The 15947-nt window shown below is 44.6% G+C and overlaps 1 protein-coding gene across 1 annotated transcript; it reads right to left on the bottom strand.

Annotated features, from left to right (window-relative positions):
- Positions 1 to 1893: 1893 nt before the first annotated feature.
- On the bottom strand, positions 1894 to 14030 carry fads6 (fatty acid desaturase 6). The gene is made up of 7 exons (XM_061028212.1): positions 13637 to 14030; positions 10806 to 10972; positions 8588 to 8768; positions 8228 to 8415; positions 4798 to 4977; positions 3056 to 3446; positions 1894 to 2790 (listed from the first exon to the last, which is right to left on the bottom strand). The coding sequence occupies exons 1-6, from the start codon at positions 13923 to 13925 to the stop codon at positions 3297 to 3299; spliced, it is 1155 nt and encodes a 384-aa protein (XP_060884195.1). The 5' UTR covers positions 13926 to 14030; the 3' UTR covers positions 1894 to 2790; positions 3056 to 3296.
- Between the last annotated feature and the right edge of the window lie 1917 nt (positions 14031 to 15947).

Raw genomic sequence — 15947 nt, 5'->3', positions numbered from 1 at the left:
GTCAGCCGGTTTAGTTCCTGGATCTGACTGAAGAGGCTGGACCGCCACACCTCGAGGATGTCAGTCAAAAGCTCATAGTTTCAGTCAGAATGTTACCCGCCCCCTTCAGTGCTCACAGAAAACAGTGAAACCCCCCCCCCCCCCCCTCCCTGAAGGAAAAAGAAAACCACAGGGTGGGTCTCACTCTGTAAACCAGGAACAGAGATGTGTAGAGAGCTGCACTGTGTCTGAACATGAAGTGAAACTCAATGAGATGGTTCACAGATGTTTGATCTGTTCCTTCTGTTTTTCGGCCGATTAAACCACCACAAACTAAACCGAGGGAAATCTCTCCTGCTGGCTTTTGCTGTGCAAAGTAGAAAGTTCAGTAACAATGTAAACATGTTGAGTGAATCAGCAAAGTCATGCAGGAAACTTAGAGCAGATACTGCCATCAAGTGACCAGAGTCTGCAGTCAGAGTTTTTGAGTAAAGGTCTTTGCTGAAGAGAAGATTGAATAAGTTGTCTTACACCTGGTCTGATCACAAGTGGACAGCTCTTGTGTGAACGTTCACACTCTGCATTAAAACAATCAGCCTTTCTATAAGTAGCAGTATGTAACTCTGACCCCTAGTGTTTAAAATAGGTACTGCAGTCCAAATTCTAAACATCATAGAGAGCTGTCTCCCCCCCCCCCCCTCTAGAGTCCATGCTCACTCAGGTCACCATGTGGTGGACTCTGAAGCTTCAGTGTTTATCCAGCTCTGCATGGGTCTGTAAACCTTTCTGTGTTCTAACCTCTCTCCATTTTTCAAAAGCATCTCCAATATTGATCCTAGTTTGAGCACGTTTCTGCTCGTGGAGCTTATTAGAAACATGCAGAGGCTTTTTAGGTCGGGTACAATCACTTCTATCTGAACCACTTCTCTTGCCCGCTTCCATCGCTGCAACACCTGTTGACCTGATAACTGCTCTCATATCTGACAAACAGAGGGGCGTCCAAAACGGCCGTGTGTGGGGGTCGCCTTAAAAGCGCCTACCTACTCTGGTCCAAACAAATCCAGAACATTCAGGAGCAGAATCTAAAGTTAGAAGGAGGACATACTGGCTGCTGCATTGTTGTCAGAGAAGCCAGCACTTCAACATAGCATGATTCAAATGCAACAGGCAGCTATTTCAGGTAAAAGAAACGCTGATAAACTCTGATTAAAAGAGTTAAGATTAGATCATTTTATTAGTGAGAAGTTTCTCATGGGGGTTGAGTAAAAGAGTTGGATGATGACCATCATTAATTTACACCGAGGGCGGAATAGGGGCGGATAACAGTCGACTCATGAATACATCTCGGTTCCCTTTGTTTTTACCAAAGTGCCTTTTATCTGATCGAACATCCCCATGACAAAAGAATCCATATCCAAATCCACAGGAAGATTGACTTCACTCTCTTTTAAGGACGCATTTAAACCCCTCTATTTCAGCCCTGCTCAGAACAGGCTGTTTCTGTGTCTGTACCTTTAAATATGTAAATGAGCTGTGTCTGACCACGCCCCCTCTCTGGAAGGGCTTGGGTGTACTCTGTGCTTTCTCGCTCCATGTCCTATTGTTTACGGTGAGAAGGCAGACTCAGAGGGCAGAACAAACACCTAGCTGTGGGAGTGTCACCCACCTGGGGGAGGGGCTACTGCCCTTTGTGATGTCATGAAGGGAAAATCTCCAAACGGCCTGTTTGAGCACACATTTTCTGAAAAGTGGAGCAGGCAAAAGACAGAGAGGATGGACTTTTCTCATCATTGGGGGGTTTGTAGACGGACTAGAGACACATGTTAGAGTTAGAGGAACATGGGGAAGAGGATTTTGTATTACATGTGACCTTTAAATATCAGACGATGTGACAATAAAAACAACAAAACAAAGTTAAAATCATTAAAAATGTATTATTTATTCAACAGATGAAACACACACTGTGAATCCTCTACGTCTTAGTGTAACTACAGTGCAGTATAGACGAGTCTTTGAGCAGATCGGACACAGACAAAATAATCATTTGCATCGAAACAACAGCGCCATCATCTGTCGCCATGGAAACAGGGGGCTGTATCTCAGCCTTTTACTACGGTTGCAGGTTTGATCTGCATGTTGAAGGTTGTTAAAAAGAGTTTTAAAAACATCGTCTACAAAGTTTAAAGCACGCTTTTCAACGTGATAAGATACAAAGATTTGGTTCAAACTGAGATAATAAGTGCCAGAGGGGTGATTAGCCTAGCTTAGCATAAAGGTTATGAAGCAAGGAGAATTAAACCTTAGAACTGTTCTCTCCGAGGTTAGATCTGGAGCTGCTATTCGTGGTTAAGACATTTTATTTTACATATAATGAAGCAGTTTATTGATTTCTGTCCTGTAATTAATAATTCTCTAAAGAAAATAACAAAGAAATTACGCTTATTATACAAAGAAAACAGTGTTTTAAAGCCTCAAAGAAACTGTAAACGTTTTAATTCAACACATTTTTTTACTGCAATTTGTCTGCTGTGCTTTGTTCCTGTAAAGTTTTACCGTAATAGATCTTTACATGTCACCGCTGCAGAGATTGAATTCCTGATTTTTAATCCTCAACTTCCTCAAACATCTCATGAAATATGAAATCTGATGATCAGACTCTTGTGTATCCAGTGATCGAGGAAAAGCAGACGATGAAAAGATAGTCTGTTTTGTTTTTTTTTAAACGGGGGTATTTGTCTCAAAATGTTTGAGCCATAACAATCAAATCCTCCGGGAGGGCAGCGTGGACCAATCAGAGACGACCCCCCCATCCTCTCCTGCCCCTCCCAGGTTCAAACTGATCCGGCTCTGGACCGCTGTGGTCGTGGTCTACAGAGGACTCTGAAAATCAGTTTTTGTGTGTTTGTGTGTCACGCAAAGATGTTGCGTCTGATGGTAACGGCACAAAGGAGGTAAGTGGGCGTGTCTTATCACCCGCCCAGCAGGGGATAAGACACGCCCACTCACCTCCTTTTTTTTTTAATCCAGGGTGGATGCACTTTAGCTGAAACTTTGGGGGTTTATCCTTTAAAATAACAGAGAAGAATGAATTCAGTTCATAAATCTTTGAGAAATCGATGGTGAGGATGTGAACGACCTCCTGATATCACACGACATTAAAGGTGTTGATGAGTCATTGATTAAAAAAACCTCCTCTCTCTCTCTCTCTGTGTGGAGGTTGATACACGTCAGCAGAAATGGACTTAAAGCAGAAGTTTGTGCTCTGGAGCAGCAGCAGCAGTCTTTTAGTCTGAACAGTTTGTTTTTTTGTTCCTCCATCACTGCACGCCCACCAGCTCCGTGATGGGCGGAGCAAACACCATCAGCTCCTGGTACTTGTTGAAGAACAGTTGAAGGCGGGACAGGTAGCGGTCCTCCTGGTAGGGGAGCTTCTTCTCTGTCAGATACTTTGACACGACCGGCTTCACCTGCAGAGACACATGGTCACGTTTATAGGTTTATAAACTCAAACATGGTTTAGAACCCAAAAGGAAACCAGCCGTCAGCATGTTGTAAGCAGACTGTAAGAAAAGTGTGCAAAAGTGAGGCCAACTGTAATATTCTTTGCATTCTTTCTAATGGCCAGCAGGGGGCAATCAATTGTCTTAAAGTCTGTAAGAAATGAACTTACTTCCTCAGTAAACATTTCCCTGATGAGTCTGAAGTCATTTATCGCTCGTGTTTCTTTGCAGCTTCTGTCAGACGTGCAAAAATGTTTTATTTATGCCTCCAAGTCTACAGTATAACCAGTGCAAGACATAAGGGCTTGCAAAACAGTATTCCAGAAACCAAGAGGTATTTTTTGTAGTCTTAAAACACTGACTCACTTGTTTCCTGGATCACATTTGATGCCCAAGTTAAAATAAATAAATAAATGAAATGAAGCCACTTATAGAGTTTCTGTTTCTGTTCTACTCTGACTTTGAAACTGGAACACGTCCAATCATACACATCACTGATTTAAAGGTAAAAACTGTCATCAAAAAGCTGCTCGTCCTCCATCCTGGAGTCTTTTTCAGATCTTGCATCCCCTCTTCTCCGCCGGGGTGAACTTCTCGAATAATCAGATCATGAAGAGTTCGGGGGGCAGGCTGACGGAAAGTTTCTAAAGATTTTCAGGAGTGCATGTGAGGAAAACGACCTCAGTCACCTGGCTTTTTCTGAAAACATTTCCCAAAGTTTCACTCCAACACATTATCAAGTGTGATTAAATGGAGTTAATGTATTAATTCAGGACCACGCCTCCAATTACCTGACAGCTTACTTACACCTGGTCACCTCACCACATCCCGTCTCAGATCCTTATACCCACCCTCCCTTCCCTCCTTCCTCATCCCTTCCCTCCTTCCTCATCCCTTCCCTCCCTTCTCGACACACGCCTCTCCCTCGTCTCTCTCACTTCAGGTTCAGTCTGGGGCTGTAATCAGTTCGAGTGGATCCATACCCGAGACGGAACCTCCCACTCTGAGTCTCTCGCTCGCCCGATCAACCTCCCAGACCGGCCTGAAAGACGACGGCCATCTCACACCTACATCCCTCTCATACACACACATCTGTCAATATATCTTACAATTCACATTAAATGTTGAAACTAATGCTGTTGTGGCGTGCTCCTTGCTAGTGAAGTTATCTTCCCAAAGCTTCCAGATGTTTCTGAGCATGTACTCTTTAACCTTCACAAATCCATTCCAGTGAAACCCAGCAGACCCTCAGGTCCAACCTGGCTGCACACGAGGCCGATCACTACTTCTACTGATCTGCATCCTGACGGTCTCTTACCTTCAGACACATGTTGTCAGACAGAAAGGGGAACAGGTGGTGCTCCACGTGGCAGTTGATCAGCGAGTGTCCGAAGATCCAGTCCAGCAGGAAGTTCCTCGGCAGGTTCAGGACCCCGTGCGTCATCTGGTAGACCCTCTTAGGGCGGCTGGTCGGGGAGAACATGGGGAGGCCGATGTGCTGCAGAGTGCACGCAGGGGTTTAAAAAAAAAGTGTGGTTAAATATCTGCAGACGATCAGACGTTACAAAGACAGAAACGACACACAGCGTGCACTTAGCCTTTAAAACGTACAACGAGAGCTCCGGGAATCAGACCGCTAAGTGGGTTTGGATTTGGATGTGATGTCACCTGTTTGTGGTGACGCAGTGGATGCTGAGGGACAGGAAGTGAAGGCTCTCTGCTGTAATCAGGATCATTAATGTCATCATGGTCATCATTACTTTTCAAGTAATTCATTTTATAAACTTTGAGAAAATGTTGCTCTGAGGTGTTTTATTTTTATTTTTATTTTTTCATCGTTGCGCACTATGAAGTGACCGACATGTCCCGATCATATCAGAATTGATCTAATGGCACAAAAGTAAAGTGGGCGGGAGCATTGGACAAAATAGCTGATTTTATTGGTGCAAGAGGTCCCAGTTTGTAGATATGCTTTTTCTTTTGCATTCATTTATTTTTAAAATATAACAACAAAAAACAAGCAACCCAAAACAAAACAGACCGAAACAAAAAGTGACACACACATCACCAATGACATAGCCATGATTTACTTTCAGTTTTTGCAACCAAAATAGTGTTTCCATACATCCCCTATTCATTATATATTTTATTAAATTAAGATATCACCACATTTTCCCTTGCCAACCTGTATCTAAACATCCTCCATCACGTGTTGCCATGGAAACCATCTGTCAAGAAATTTTGCATTTTGCAGCCTTATTTTGAAAGTTATCTTTTCCATTATGTAAATCCCTTTGACAACTAATTTCCAAGACTCGTGGGTTGGGGGGTCTCTAAAGATATGCTTTTTCAATGATATAGCACACTTTTACAATTGTTTGTAAATTATTCCGCTGACCCCCAAGCTATGGTTCACCGACCCCACTTTGAGAATCACTGGTCTAGAATCCACAAACCAATCAACAAGGAGTTTGATTGGTCGTCTGTCAACCCGTCTGGGATGGAAAGTGGAGCTAATGGAGCTCAGATTATTTCTATATGCTATGCTACAGAAACATCACCTGCACTGTTCATTCAATGGAAAAGCTGTTTCACATCTGAACTCCTGAAACTATCTAGATAGTTTCAGGAGGAACATTCACTCTTTCAGAGTGTTCTTATATCACGGCCAGTTGCTGAAGGATAAAAATGCGAGCATAGTGTTTTAGTTTCATGCATTCAAAATATAAATATTTTTGACAAACGGTGGCAACGTGTCCTTGATATCACTCGAGAGCGTCTGACTAACACAGCTCTTAAAGGGGACATATTGTGAAACATCCACTTCTTACAGTGTTTCTGAACATATATCTGTGTAACCTGAGAGTCTACAGACCCACAACATGTGAAATAAACCATCCAGTCCTTTGTTTGTGGTCTGCATAAGTCTTACAACACAGAGAAAAATGCTCTGTTTTAAATGTGCTCTCCTTGTGATGTCACAGTGGGATTCTGGTTAAAAAAAATCCCCTCCCCTCCCCTGGTATCTCCACCCATGGACTCCACCCCCAGCCTAGAACAAAACTTTTGCGCAGGTCGGCCATTTTTATTCTCGTTACAGAGGAGTGATGTCTACGGGGAAAACTCAGGGGGCGGGGTCATTGCATTTAAAGAGACACACACACCAAAACGGAGCGGAACCAAAACGCACCAGAGGAGGTCGCAAACCTCCTCTGGTGCTTGATTCATGTTATATTTTGACCAAAGCACAGCACAGATGTTTCATTTAGACCACAGGGGGACTGTTTGAAAAGGTGGAGAAGGGGACTGTTTGAAAAGGTGGAGGAGGGGGCTGTTTGAAAAGGTGGAGGAGGGGGGTCATATGTCCTCTTTAAAACATCGTTCCTCATCCAGTGTGTTTCAATGTAACACACATAATGTTCACTCCTCCATTGTTTTCTTTCTACTGATTGAAAACAAGCGAGGTCAGCAGAGAAACCCGCCAACAACAGCACCAACAACCACGAGGAGAGGTCCGACCCCCCCACAGAGAACAAACGCGCCCCCCTGTGAGACCCTCGACCTCACACCCAGAACCTGTTTTAATAATCCACACTTTGATCAGAACAATGCACAATGACCTGCCGGACTGCCGGACGCCAACACGGGAAGTCATGCATGAATACTTCTAGTTTATCCCCTTTAGATCACTCGCTGCCGCCGCCCAGATCTGTGACAGCACAAAGCTGCATTCAGCCAGAGCGTCTGAGGAAGTAGTGAGAGCTGCTCTCATCATGACTCAGTAAGACGTTACATGACCAAACATGTGCGAGGTGGTCGATGTTTGTGTTTAAATTAAAATGTTTCATTCATGTTTAGTCTGTTCAGTAAAGTTTTCCATACTGCACATATGCAAACCATCTCACTGCTGCAGGACTAACTACCAGTCCTGAGGGGTCTTCTCCATTGCCGCTCCCCACCTCCTGGATCTCACTCCCAAAAAACCCTCATAGACCCCCCCCCCCCCCTCACTCTCCACCTTCAAGAAATCCCTAAAAACTCACCTCTTCAACATCGCCTACAACCTCAAACACACTCTGTTGTCCTCCTCTGACATTATTTGTTCTTTGTTTTGTTTTATTGTCCATCTTTGTTCAGAGTCTTAGAGTACTCAGAGATGGTATCAGAGACACTCGGCTGATGGTTTTGGTTAATCTGTTCCCATTTTTTTGTTGTTTTGTCTAAAAACTTAATTTGTTTTAGCCAACAAGTCCAACATCATACACTGATTGACATTTTTATTTTTATGTGAATAATGCACAAAAATATACAACGGAGGATTAGGGCCACGTTCATTTTATTTTATTTTTTTTTAATAAAAGAGATTAAACTCGTAAATTTAAGACTTTTATCTCGTAAATTAACGAGTTCGAGACCAGCCTGCGCGAAAATGATGAAAGTAGAACTCTTAAAGTCTTTTACTCTGCAGACGGTGGAGTAAATTTACAACTTTCATCTCAAAATTAAATTTTTTTTATTTTTTATTTATTTGAGTTATTTATTTGTTGCTATGGATCCTGAGGATCCCGTTTTTTTTTTTTGTTTTGTTCTTTTCCTTTTTATTTTGTGTTTGTATTTTCTTAACATGTTCAATAAATTGACTAATAAAAAAACTGAAGTGAAGTGCTACATAAATCTTATGATTTATTAATATATTATGATTATTCTCCTTCAGGCTGTAGGAGTGCTCAGGGGTGTGAGTTTCTCACCTGGAAAATGTTGACGTGAATGTAGGGCACAGAGAACATGGCTCTGCAGACGAGCATGCAGAGCAGAGCGCTGACAGGTGACAGGAACCCGGAGACGTGGATCAGCAGCCAGTACTGAGAATACAGGCCCAGTGTCACCATCAGGACGGTCCTACAGATGAGCAGTGGAGAGTTTCCTCTGAGGTGAGCTGTGAGGCAGAGAATCAGATGCATGAGAATAAAGTCACACCTTGATGAGAGAGGTCGAGGTAACACAGGGAGGTAAGCAGCGAGTTTCTGCCTGTAATCACATCAAGGGCTGAAAGATTTGAGTAAATATCCCGCCCCCTCTTTGGTTCCTGTTGGGGGGGGGGCGCTTACCGAGTGCAACGAGTGGAGTGATGACGGGCACGGCCAGAGGGGCTATGAACAGGTAGACAGAGCGAGGCAGGAACGGGACCTTCCACACGCTGGAGTCGCCCAGTCCAATGACGTTAGTGTGAGCGTGATGCATCTTAATGTGACCCTGAACACCGGCCCGCGCCGAGAACGAGCCGCAGATCTGAGGCGGATATGAACACAAGGACACACGACACGAGGTGTTTATGAAGATACAAAATGATGTAGCAGATAAAAACATAAATGAAAAAGATATCAAGCTGGAAGATTAATTCAACAAATTCATGAAGCGGCTCTTCCCCCCCCCCCCCCCCCCCCCCCCTCCTCTCTAGAGTCGATGCTCACTCAGGTCACCATGTGGTGGACTCTGAAGCTTCAGTGTTTATCCAGCTCTGCATGGGTCTGTAAACCTTTCTGTGTTCTAACCTCTCTCCATTTTTCAAAAGCATCTCCAATATTGATCCTAGTTTGAGCACGTTTCTGCTCGTGGAGCTTATTAGAAACATGCAGAGGCTTTTTAGGTCGGGTACAATCACTTCTATCTGAACCACTTCTCTTGCCCGCTTCCATCGCTGCAACACCTGTTGACCTGATAACTGCTCTCATGTCTGACAAACAGAGGGGCGTCCAAAACGGCCGTGTGGTGGGGTGTCTTAAAAGCGCCTACCTTCTCTGGTCCAAACAAATCCAGAGCATTCAGGACCAGAATCTTAAGCTGAGAGTACTTTACTTGCTGTGTGCTTTTATTTTGAAATAAAGTAAGGCCCTTCCTGTAGAGTGAAGGTTAGGACATGAAGTTCGGCCTAGAAACAGGAAGTGGTTAGGGATCCCAAAGTGAGGTCAAACAGCAAAAAAGGAACGGTAACAAAGGTCAATGTGTGATGTCATCAGGTCAATGTGTGATGTCATAAGGTCAATGTGTGATGTCATCAGGTCAATGTGTAATGTCATAAGGTCAATGTGTGATGTCATAAGGTCAATGTGTGATGTCATAAGGTCAATGTGTGATGTCATCAGGTCAATGTGTGATGTCATAAGGTCAATGTGTGATGTCATCAGGTCAATGTGTGATGTCATCAGGTCAATGTGTGATGTCATAAGGTCAATGTGTGATGTCATCAGGTCAATGTGTGATGTCATACGGTCAATGTGTGATGTCATCAGGTCAATGTGTGATGTCATCAGGTGGATATTACTGTCTGAGAGTTTGTTAAAGTGAAATGAGACATTCAGAGATGCAGCAGTGTTCTTCTTTTACATCACTGAGACTACAGAGAGACACTGAGGACGAGTATCTACGGAGAGCCTGAAGGGACAAAATATCATGAGATTAATCAGGATTAACTCGTTAACAGACCTGCTGGATACGGCTCGTTATTCCTCCAGATTTTTAGTAACACAGCGTTATAATTGAGCTTTGCAACATAAGAGGTAGATGGCTGTTCTGTGAATATGTTACCGTTTGAACCCTTAATAAAGTAAAGTTCAGCCTGAGGAGATGAAGTGTATGAGTCCATGTTTACTTGAAGAGCACTGAACGTTCAGTAAACATCCGTATTGACGGGTTCACATGTTCACTGAATTGATTTTCAGCCGTGAAGTCAGAGGAGGTCATCACCACAGACTGTGTTCAACCTTTATTTACACAGGGTGGGGTCAGCTGAGCATGCCTAACCCAGCACCCCACACTCTGGTCCTTTACACCTGGACTCTAAAACAGCGGTTTCAGTAATCGACCTGCTCTTAAATATTGAAACTTGAATTCTCCAAATTTCCAAATGTGTATCACCAATGTGACATATAACGTTAGATATTGTGGTGTGTCGTACTTTAAACATGCTTGCGTAATAAAATACATTTTTATTGAACTTATTGTAGCAGGTTCAAGAACTACAAAAGATTTAAATTTCAAATTAGCATAAAGATCCCACACCCCATGTAGTTCTCTGATGTACCACTAGAGGGTGCTAGTAGAGAAACAAGTCACTAAAATATAAAGCCAGAGCTAGTTAGCTTAGCATCAAGATGTGGAACAGGAGGAAACAGCTAGCCAGGCTACGTCCAGAACTTTAGGGTGAGATAGGCGATCTGTTTTCAAAATTTTCATGCTAAGCTAACTAGCTTTGTATAGAACCTACACACCTACACAGCTCCGGCTCAGACTCAGCATCCTGCATCCGTTTATTCCTGAACATCTCACCTCGATGAAGAAGATGGCCCAGAAGTTGCTCCAGGCCTGCGACTCGCTCAGCGCCCCGTGGCTGGCCAGGTGCGTCCCCTTGATGGTGATGACGCCGTGAGCGACGCCCATCAGCAGCACGCCGGCTGAAAACCACAGTGGCTGAGAGGAGCCGAGCAGCAGGAAGGCTGAGGGACAGAACACACACACACACACACACACACACACACACACACACACACACACACACACACACACACACACACACACACACACACACACACACACGTCTGAACTCAATAAGATAACGTACTGAGGCCTTGAACACTCATCAAACACAGAATTTGTCTTTACATAACTCAAACATTGACTCAGGAAGTGTTTTTACTCTCCTGGTTTGATTTCCTTTTCTTTTAAAGATACCTTTATCATGCTTTACCCAGGACCAGGGGCGTGTCCAGACTTTTTTGGGGGGACTGGGGTGGCCCACCTGGCTGACTGACTTATGCAGGGGTGGCCTGACGTTTTGGGGCAAATACACACACTAATGATGTGTACTTAGAAGTCACACAATTAGGCAACATTTAAATCTTCTTAGCTCGATTCTTTAGGGATGATGTCTGAGCAAAGTCACATTTTGATGTGGTGATGAACCTGCTGGTTGTTTGTTTTGCTCGTTTGATGTGTCTGTGTTTCAGGTGGATGTGGATGTGGCTGGGTCATCATGGATTGGGAACACCTGAACCAGTATTCTTAGGCCGCACTCCTTCACTGAGGGAGACCGAGACTCTCCATTGCTCCTCTTTCTCTTTGTTGGATCTTCCACACAACACATACACCTTTACACAACTGATGAACTGATGTCCACACCTCAATGTTTATTAAAGGCTTTATATGTGATTTTTCTGATCCAGCAGATGTCGCCCTTGAGCACCAGCATGAAACCAAAACAACTCGCGCTGCATTGTTGTGTTAGCATGCTAATGCTAGCGATCTTTATTCTGCTCGTATCTTCACACTGCATGTAAATTTACCTGAAATGAGCGTGATCTAGAAACACAGTTAAGCAGTGAGTACAGTATGTTATTCTTCTTTTCTCTAGTCCCTCAATTAAACAACTTTTATACACGAGGGGAGGAGTCAGCCGGCCGTCCGGGCGATGTAAACAAACTGAAGATAGGACTCTGAAAACTCTGAAAACATCACAGACAGTGGGACTCGGGTGTCACACCCATTGTAGACAGTCATGACTCACAGAGTTATTTTCAGAGGATAAACTTGATTTCTACATTTAAGCGTGAAAAATCACATATTAAGCCTTTAAATCTGTTCCTTATTGTGGTTGTAAATAAATGTACTCAGGTGTATTTCTCTGCAGCGCTGCTTTAATACACGTCGTTCTCAGCAGCAGATGTTGTCAAAGATGTTGTTTTTGTGCCCGTTCTTTAACAGGATGAAGAATGAATGAACTTCCACTTGTAGTAGACGAGGATATTTACACAGTGTGGGAGTTATTCATTTTAAATGTGTAAATAACAGAACTTCTTCTTTGTCTTACGGTAAGTTATTGTAATGTTCAGGCTGACGGGATTAGTCTGCTGCTTCATTCAAACTGAGGAGTCATGTTTTATGTTCAACGGTCCATAAAAGGCGACTTCACCGTTCTGTTAATCGTCTGCTGGTTGTGGAGGTATTTGACTCTGAGCCAACAGACCCACAGTAAGTGTATGTAGGTGTGTGTGTGTGTGTGTGTGTGCGTGTGTGTGTGTGTGTGTGTGTGTGTGTGTGTGTGAGCAGCGGTGTTGACTTTCAGCCATGACAACACGCGGGACGATCAGGTGAACGACTGTCACTCGATCCTCTCAGCTGCAGTGACTGTGCTGCTTTTGTGTCTGACAGCGTTTCATCACACGGGGGGGGGGGGGGGGGGGTTCCTTACATGATGACATCACCGTGTACTCATAACCTCCAGTGTGAAGGGATCTCACACGATGCAGATGTGACATGACCTTGATATGACCTTGAATCTCATCCCTTCCTTCACTGCTCTGACAGCATGCAGTAGATAACATGTTTCCTTCCTAACCCAATAAAATGCTAATGTAGCCTACTGCACCTCGTATTTCAAGGCCGCCTATTTTGAGTTATGTCACAAGATCGGAGATATCAGTTGACCCCCCTCAGCCGGACTCTGGGACTCAATTCAAGAAGAGAAGAGAGTGTTTCTGTATCTATGAAGTAAAGTCGGGGATTCATTCAAGAAAAACTCACACCTGAGCAGTTAAAACAGACTGAATGTGAAGTAAATAAACTGCTGCTATGGTTGAAAGTGGAAACAACAGTAAAGCCTGGACCCCCAGGTGTCCCGTGGTGCCGCCTCAGAGCTGTCACCTCCAATGATCATGAGTGACACGAGTCACAAAAGATACTCGTCCTAATTGAGGTCAGGAGGTGACCAGCAGTGACCCAGTTAAGACGGGAATGAGGGGATACGGTGATAGAGTGTGAAACTGTCATGACAACGGAGCAGGACCGAGGGGTGACAACGAGCCTGACAAACGAGCCCACTATCAGCTGACTAGACCTTCCTGGTTTTCAGATCAGAGCCTGTTCTCTGGTAGAAATGGAGCGCACAGATGTTTTTGTTTCTTGTTTCTTTCTGCAGGTCCTGTGTTGGACTTTGCTATGAAATAACTTAAATCTGTAGATACTTATTAAAGAGTGCTACATATTTTTAGACTATATATTTGCATGAACTTTTCTCCCCCTCTTCAGTGACATTTACAACTTTTTAACCAATAAGAAGAAGCATTAAATGTGTGAAGTTTTGCACGGTGTGTGCAGAGTCTTACCGGGAGGCACACAGAGGAACGCTGCTGCCAGGATGCTGCAGTCGATGCCCTTCCTCTCCCACCAGCTGCTCTCCTTCACCGCCTTCTGCACCAACCGCGACAGCTCCATCATCAGGGACTCCTTCTCCACCTCTCCATTCTCCTTCACCTCTCCCCCTCTCCTCTTCTTTAACGTCTCCTCCGTCCTCTCCTCCTTTCCTTCTTCCCTCCACTCCTCCGGTACAGTCTGCATGTCAAAGCTCCTGCCTGTGCTGCTGACCCGGGACGGCTCAAAGCAAAAACTCACCATGCAGTCGGTGTTGAGTACACGCTGCACCCTGAGGGACAAAGTCTACAGGTCAAAGTAAGCATTGTCAGAGAGGCCCCGCCCCCTTTTCCTGCTGCTGCTTCAAGAGCCGTGTGGACCCTCCTCCTCCTCCTCCTCATCTCTCTTCTTACACCGTTTCCTCCCCCCCCCCCCCCCCCCCCCCTCTCTGTCAGCTGACTCCCGATGCGATCCGGCAGCAGTGGAATTCACTTGTCCCACGCCCGGAAAACATGTAAGTCTGCCCCTGTGACGTCACAGATCCCCCACCAAAAAAAAACGCAGCACAGCTCCGTCTCTCTCCTCTCTGGTGTCTCATACATTCTGCATGTCGCTCACCCCGCTGTGTTTCTTTGTGTCAGCTCCCCCCCCCCCCTCCCCTCCCCTCCTCATCTCTGTAACCTTGGCAAACGTCCTGGGAAAGAAAGAGGGATTAACAGTGGCAGTTCAGTTTGTTTCTTCACTGGGGGAAAGGTTTCAGGAGAAGAAGAAAAGATGCTGGTGTGCAGGAATGTGCTTTGATAGTTTGGGTTGTGTTTATATGTTGGCAGAGGTGAGACGATATAAATATTTCTGTGTTCACATATCTGATGTCAGAGCTGCTTTTTTTATTTATTTTTTAATTCTGGAGACATGTCAGTGGTCCAGGCAGGAGGTCATGCTGACTGAAGTGTGCTCTTTAAAAGATACAGAGTGTGTGTGTTTTAATAATCCTGCTGATATCCTGCACGGCCTTGACCTTGTTGTTTTCTGTTTACACAAGCACTTAGCGTCTGTCGGTGTCAGCGTGTAGTCTGAAAAAAAGGTCAGAGAAAGGAAAGAAAATATTCAGGGGTAACAACTCAGGTTAGGTCGCTATAAACACAGAGAAGAAACAATCATATTTTAACATTTATTTTAGCAAAGATACTCGTGGTTTTAGTTTCATCTGATACAAAAAAACAACAACATTCATGCACAGTCATTCTCTCGGGTGCACAGCCAACAGATCTTCAGTGACACCAAATACGCCTGAGCAACCTGAGATAACAGTGTTATCTAGCACACACATGACCTCACAGTACGCCCCCCCCCCTTTTTTTTTTACAGTCACTTTGAGCTATTGAACCCTGAAATAGAGGTCAACATGCATGTGTCTGTGATAAAAACAACATGTGAACCGTAAGAAAACTGTACAAGGAAGACGTAATAAACAAAACTTTTAAAAGAACGGGTTCACTAAAGTATAAATCATTCTTTGATACACGAGTTACAGTTTGTAGAGCTGTGTGTCTCTGTGATGCCTTCACTGACCGAGCTGTCTCCGTGTTGCCTTCACTGACCGAGCTGTCTCCGTGTTGCCTTCACTGACTGAGCTGTCTCTGTATTGCCTTCACTGACCGAGCTGTCTCCGTGTTGCCTTCACTGACTGAGCTGTCTCTGTATTGCCTTCACTGACCGAGCTGTCTCTGTGTTGCCTTCACTGACTGAGCTGTCTCTGTATTGCCTTCACTGACCGAGCTGTCTCTGTGTTGCCTTCACTGACTGAGCTGTCTCTGTGTTGCCTTCACTGACTGAGCTGTCTCCGTGTTGCCTTCACTGACTGAGCTGTCTCTGTATTGCCTTCACTGACCGAGCTGTCTCTGTGTTGCCTTCACTGACTGAGCTGTCTCTGTATTGCCTTCACTGACCGAGCTGTCTCTGTGTTGCCTTCACTGACCGTGGTGCTGTCTCTGTGTTGCCTTCACTGACTGAGCTGTCTCTGTGTTGCCTTCACTGACCGTGGTGCTGTCTCTGTGTTGCCTTCACTGACTATGGTGCTGTCTCCGTGATGCTTTCACTGACCGAGCTGTCTCTGTGATGCCTTCACTGACCGTGGTGCTGTCTCTGTGTTGCCTTCACTGACTGAGCTGTCTCCGTGTTGCTTTCGCTGTCTCCGTGTTGCCTTCGCTGTCTCCATGTTGCCTTCGCTGTCTCTGTGTTGCCTTCACTGTCCGAGCTGTCTCCGTGTTGCCTTCACTGACTATG

The sequence above is a fragment of the Labrus mixtus genome, chromosome 21 (genome assembly GCF_963584025.1).
Source record: "Labrus mixtus chromosome 21, fLabMix1.1, whole genome shotgun sequence".
NCBI lineage: Eukaryota > Metazoa > Chordata > Actinopteri > Labriformes > Labridae > Labrus > Labrus mixtus.
Note: the sequence above shows the minus strand (reverse complement) of the source record. Positions and strands in the feature narration are given on the sequence as shown.

What these genes read in the sequence shown, in the direction of transcription:
- fads6 (XM_061028212.1), bottom strand. Translation starts at nt 13,925, where the DNA reads ATGGTGAGTTTTTGCTTTGAGCCGTCCCGGGTCAGCAGCACAGGCAGG. An exon ending in CACTCCACTCGTTGCACTCG is followed by an intron (nt 8,416 to 8,587) that starts GTAAGCGCCCCC and finishes TCTGCCTCACAG; the next exon opens with CTCACCTCAGAGGAAACTCT. An exon ending in TTCACGTCAACATTTTCCAG is followed by an intron (nt 4,978 to 8,227) that starts GTGAGAAACTCA and finishes TGCACTCTGCAG; the next exon opens with CACATCGGCCTCCCCATGTT.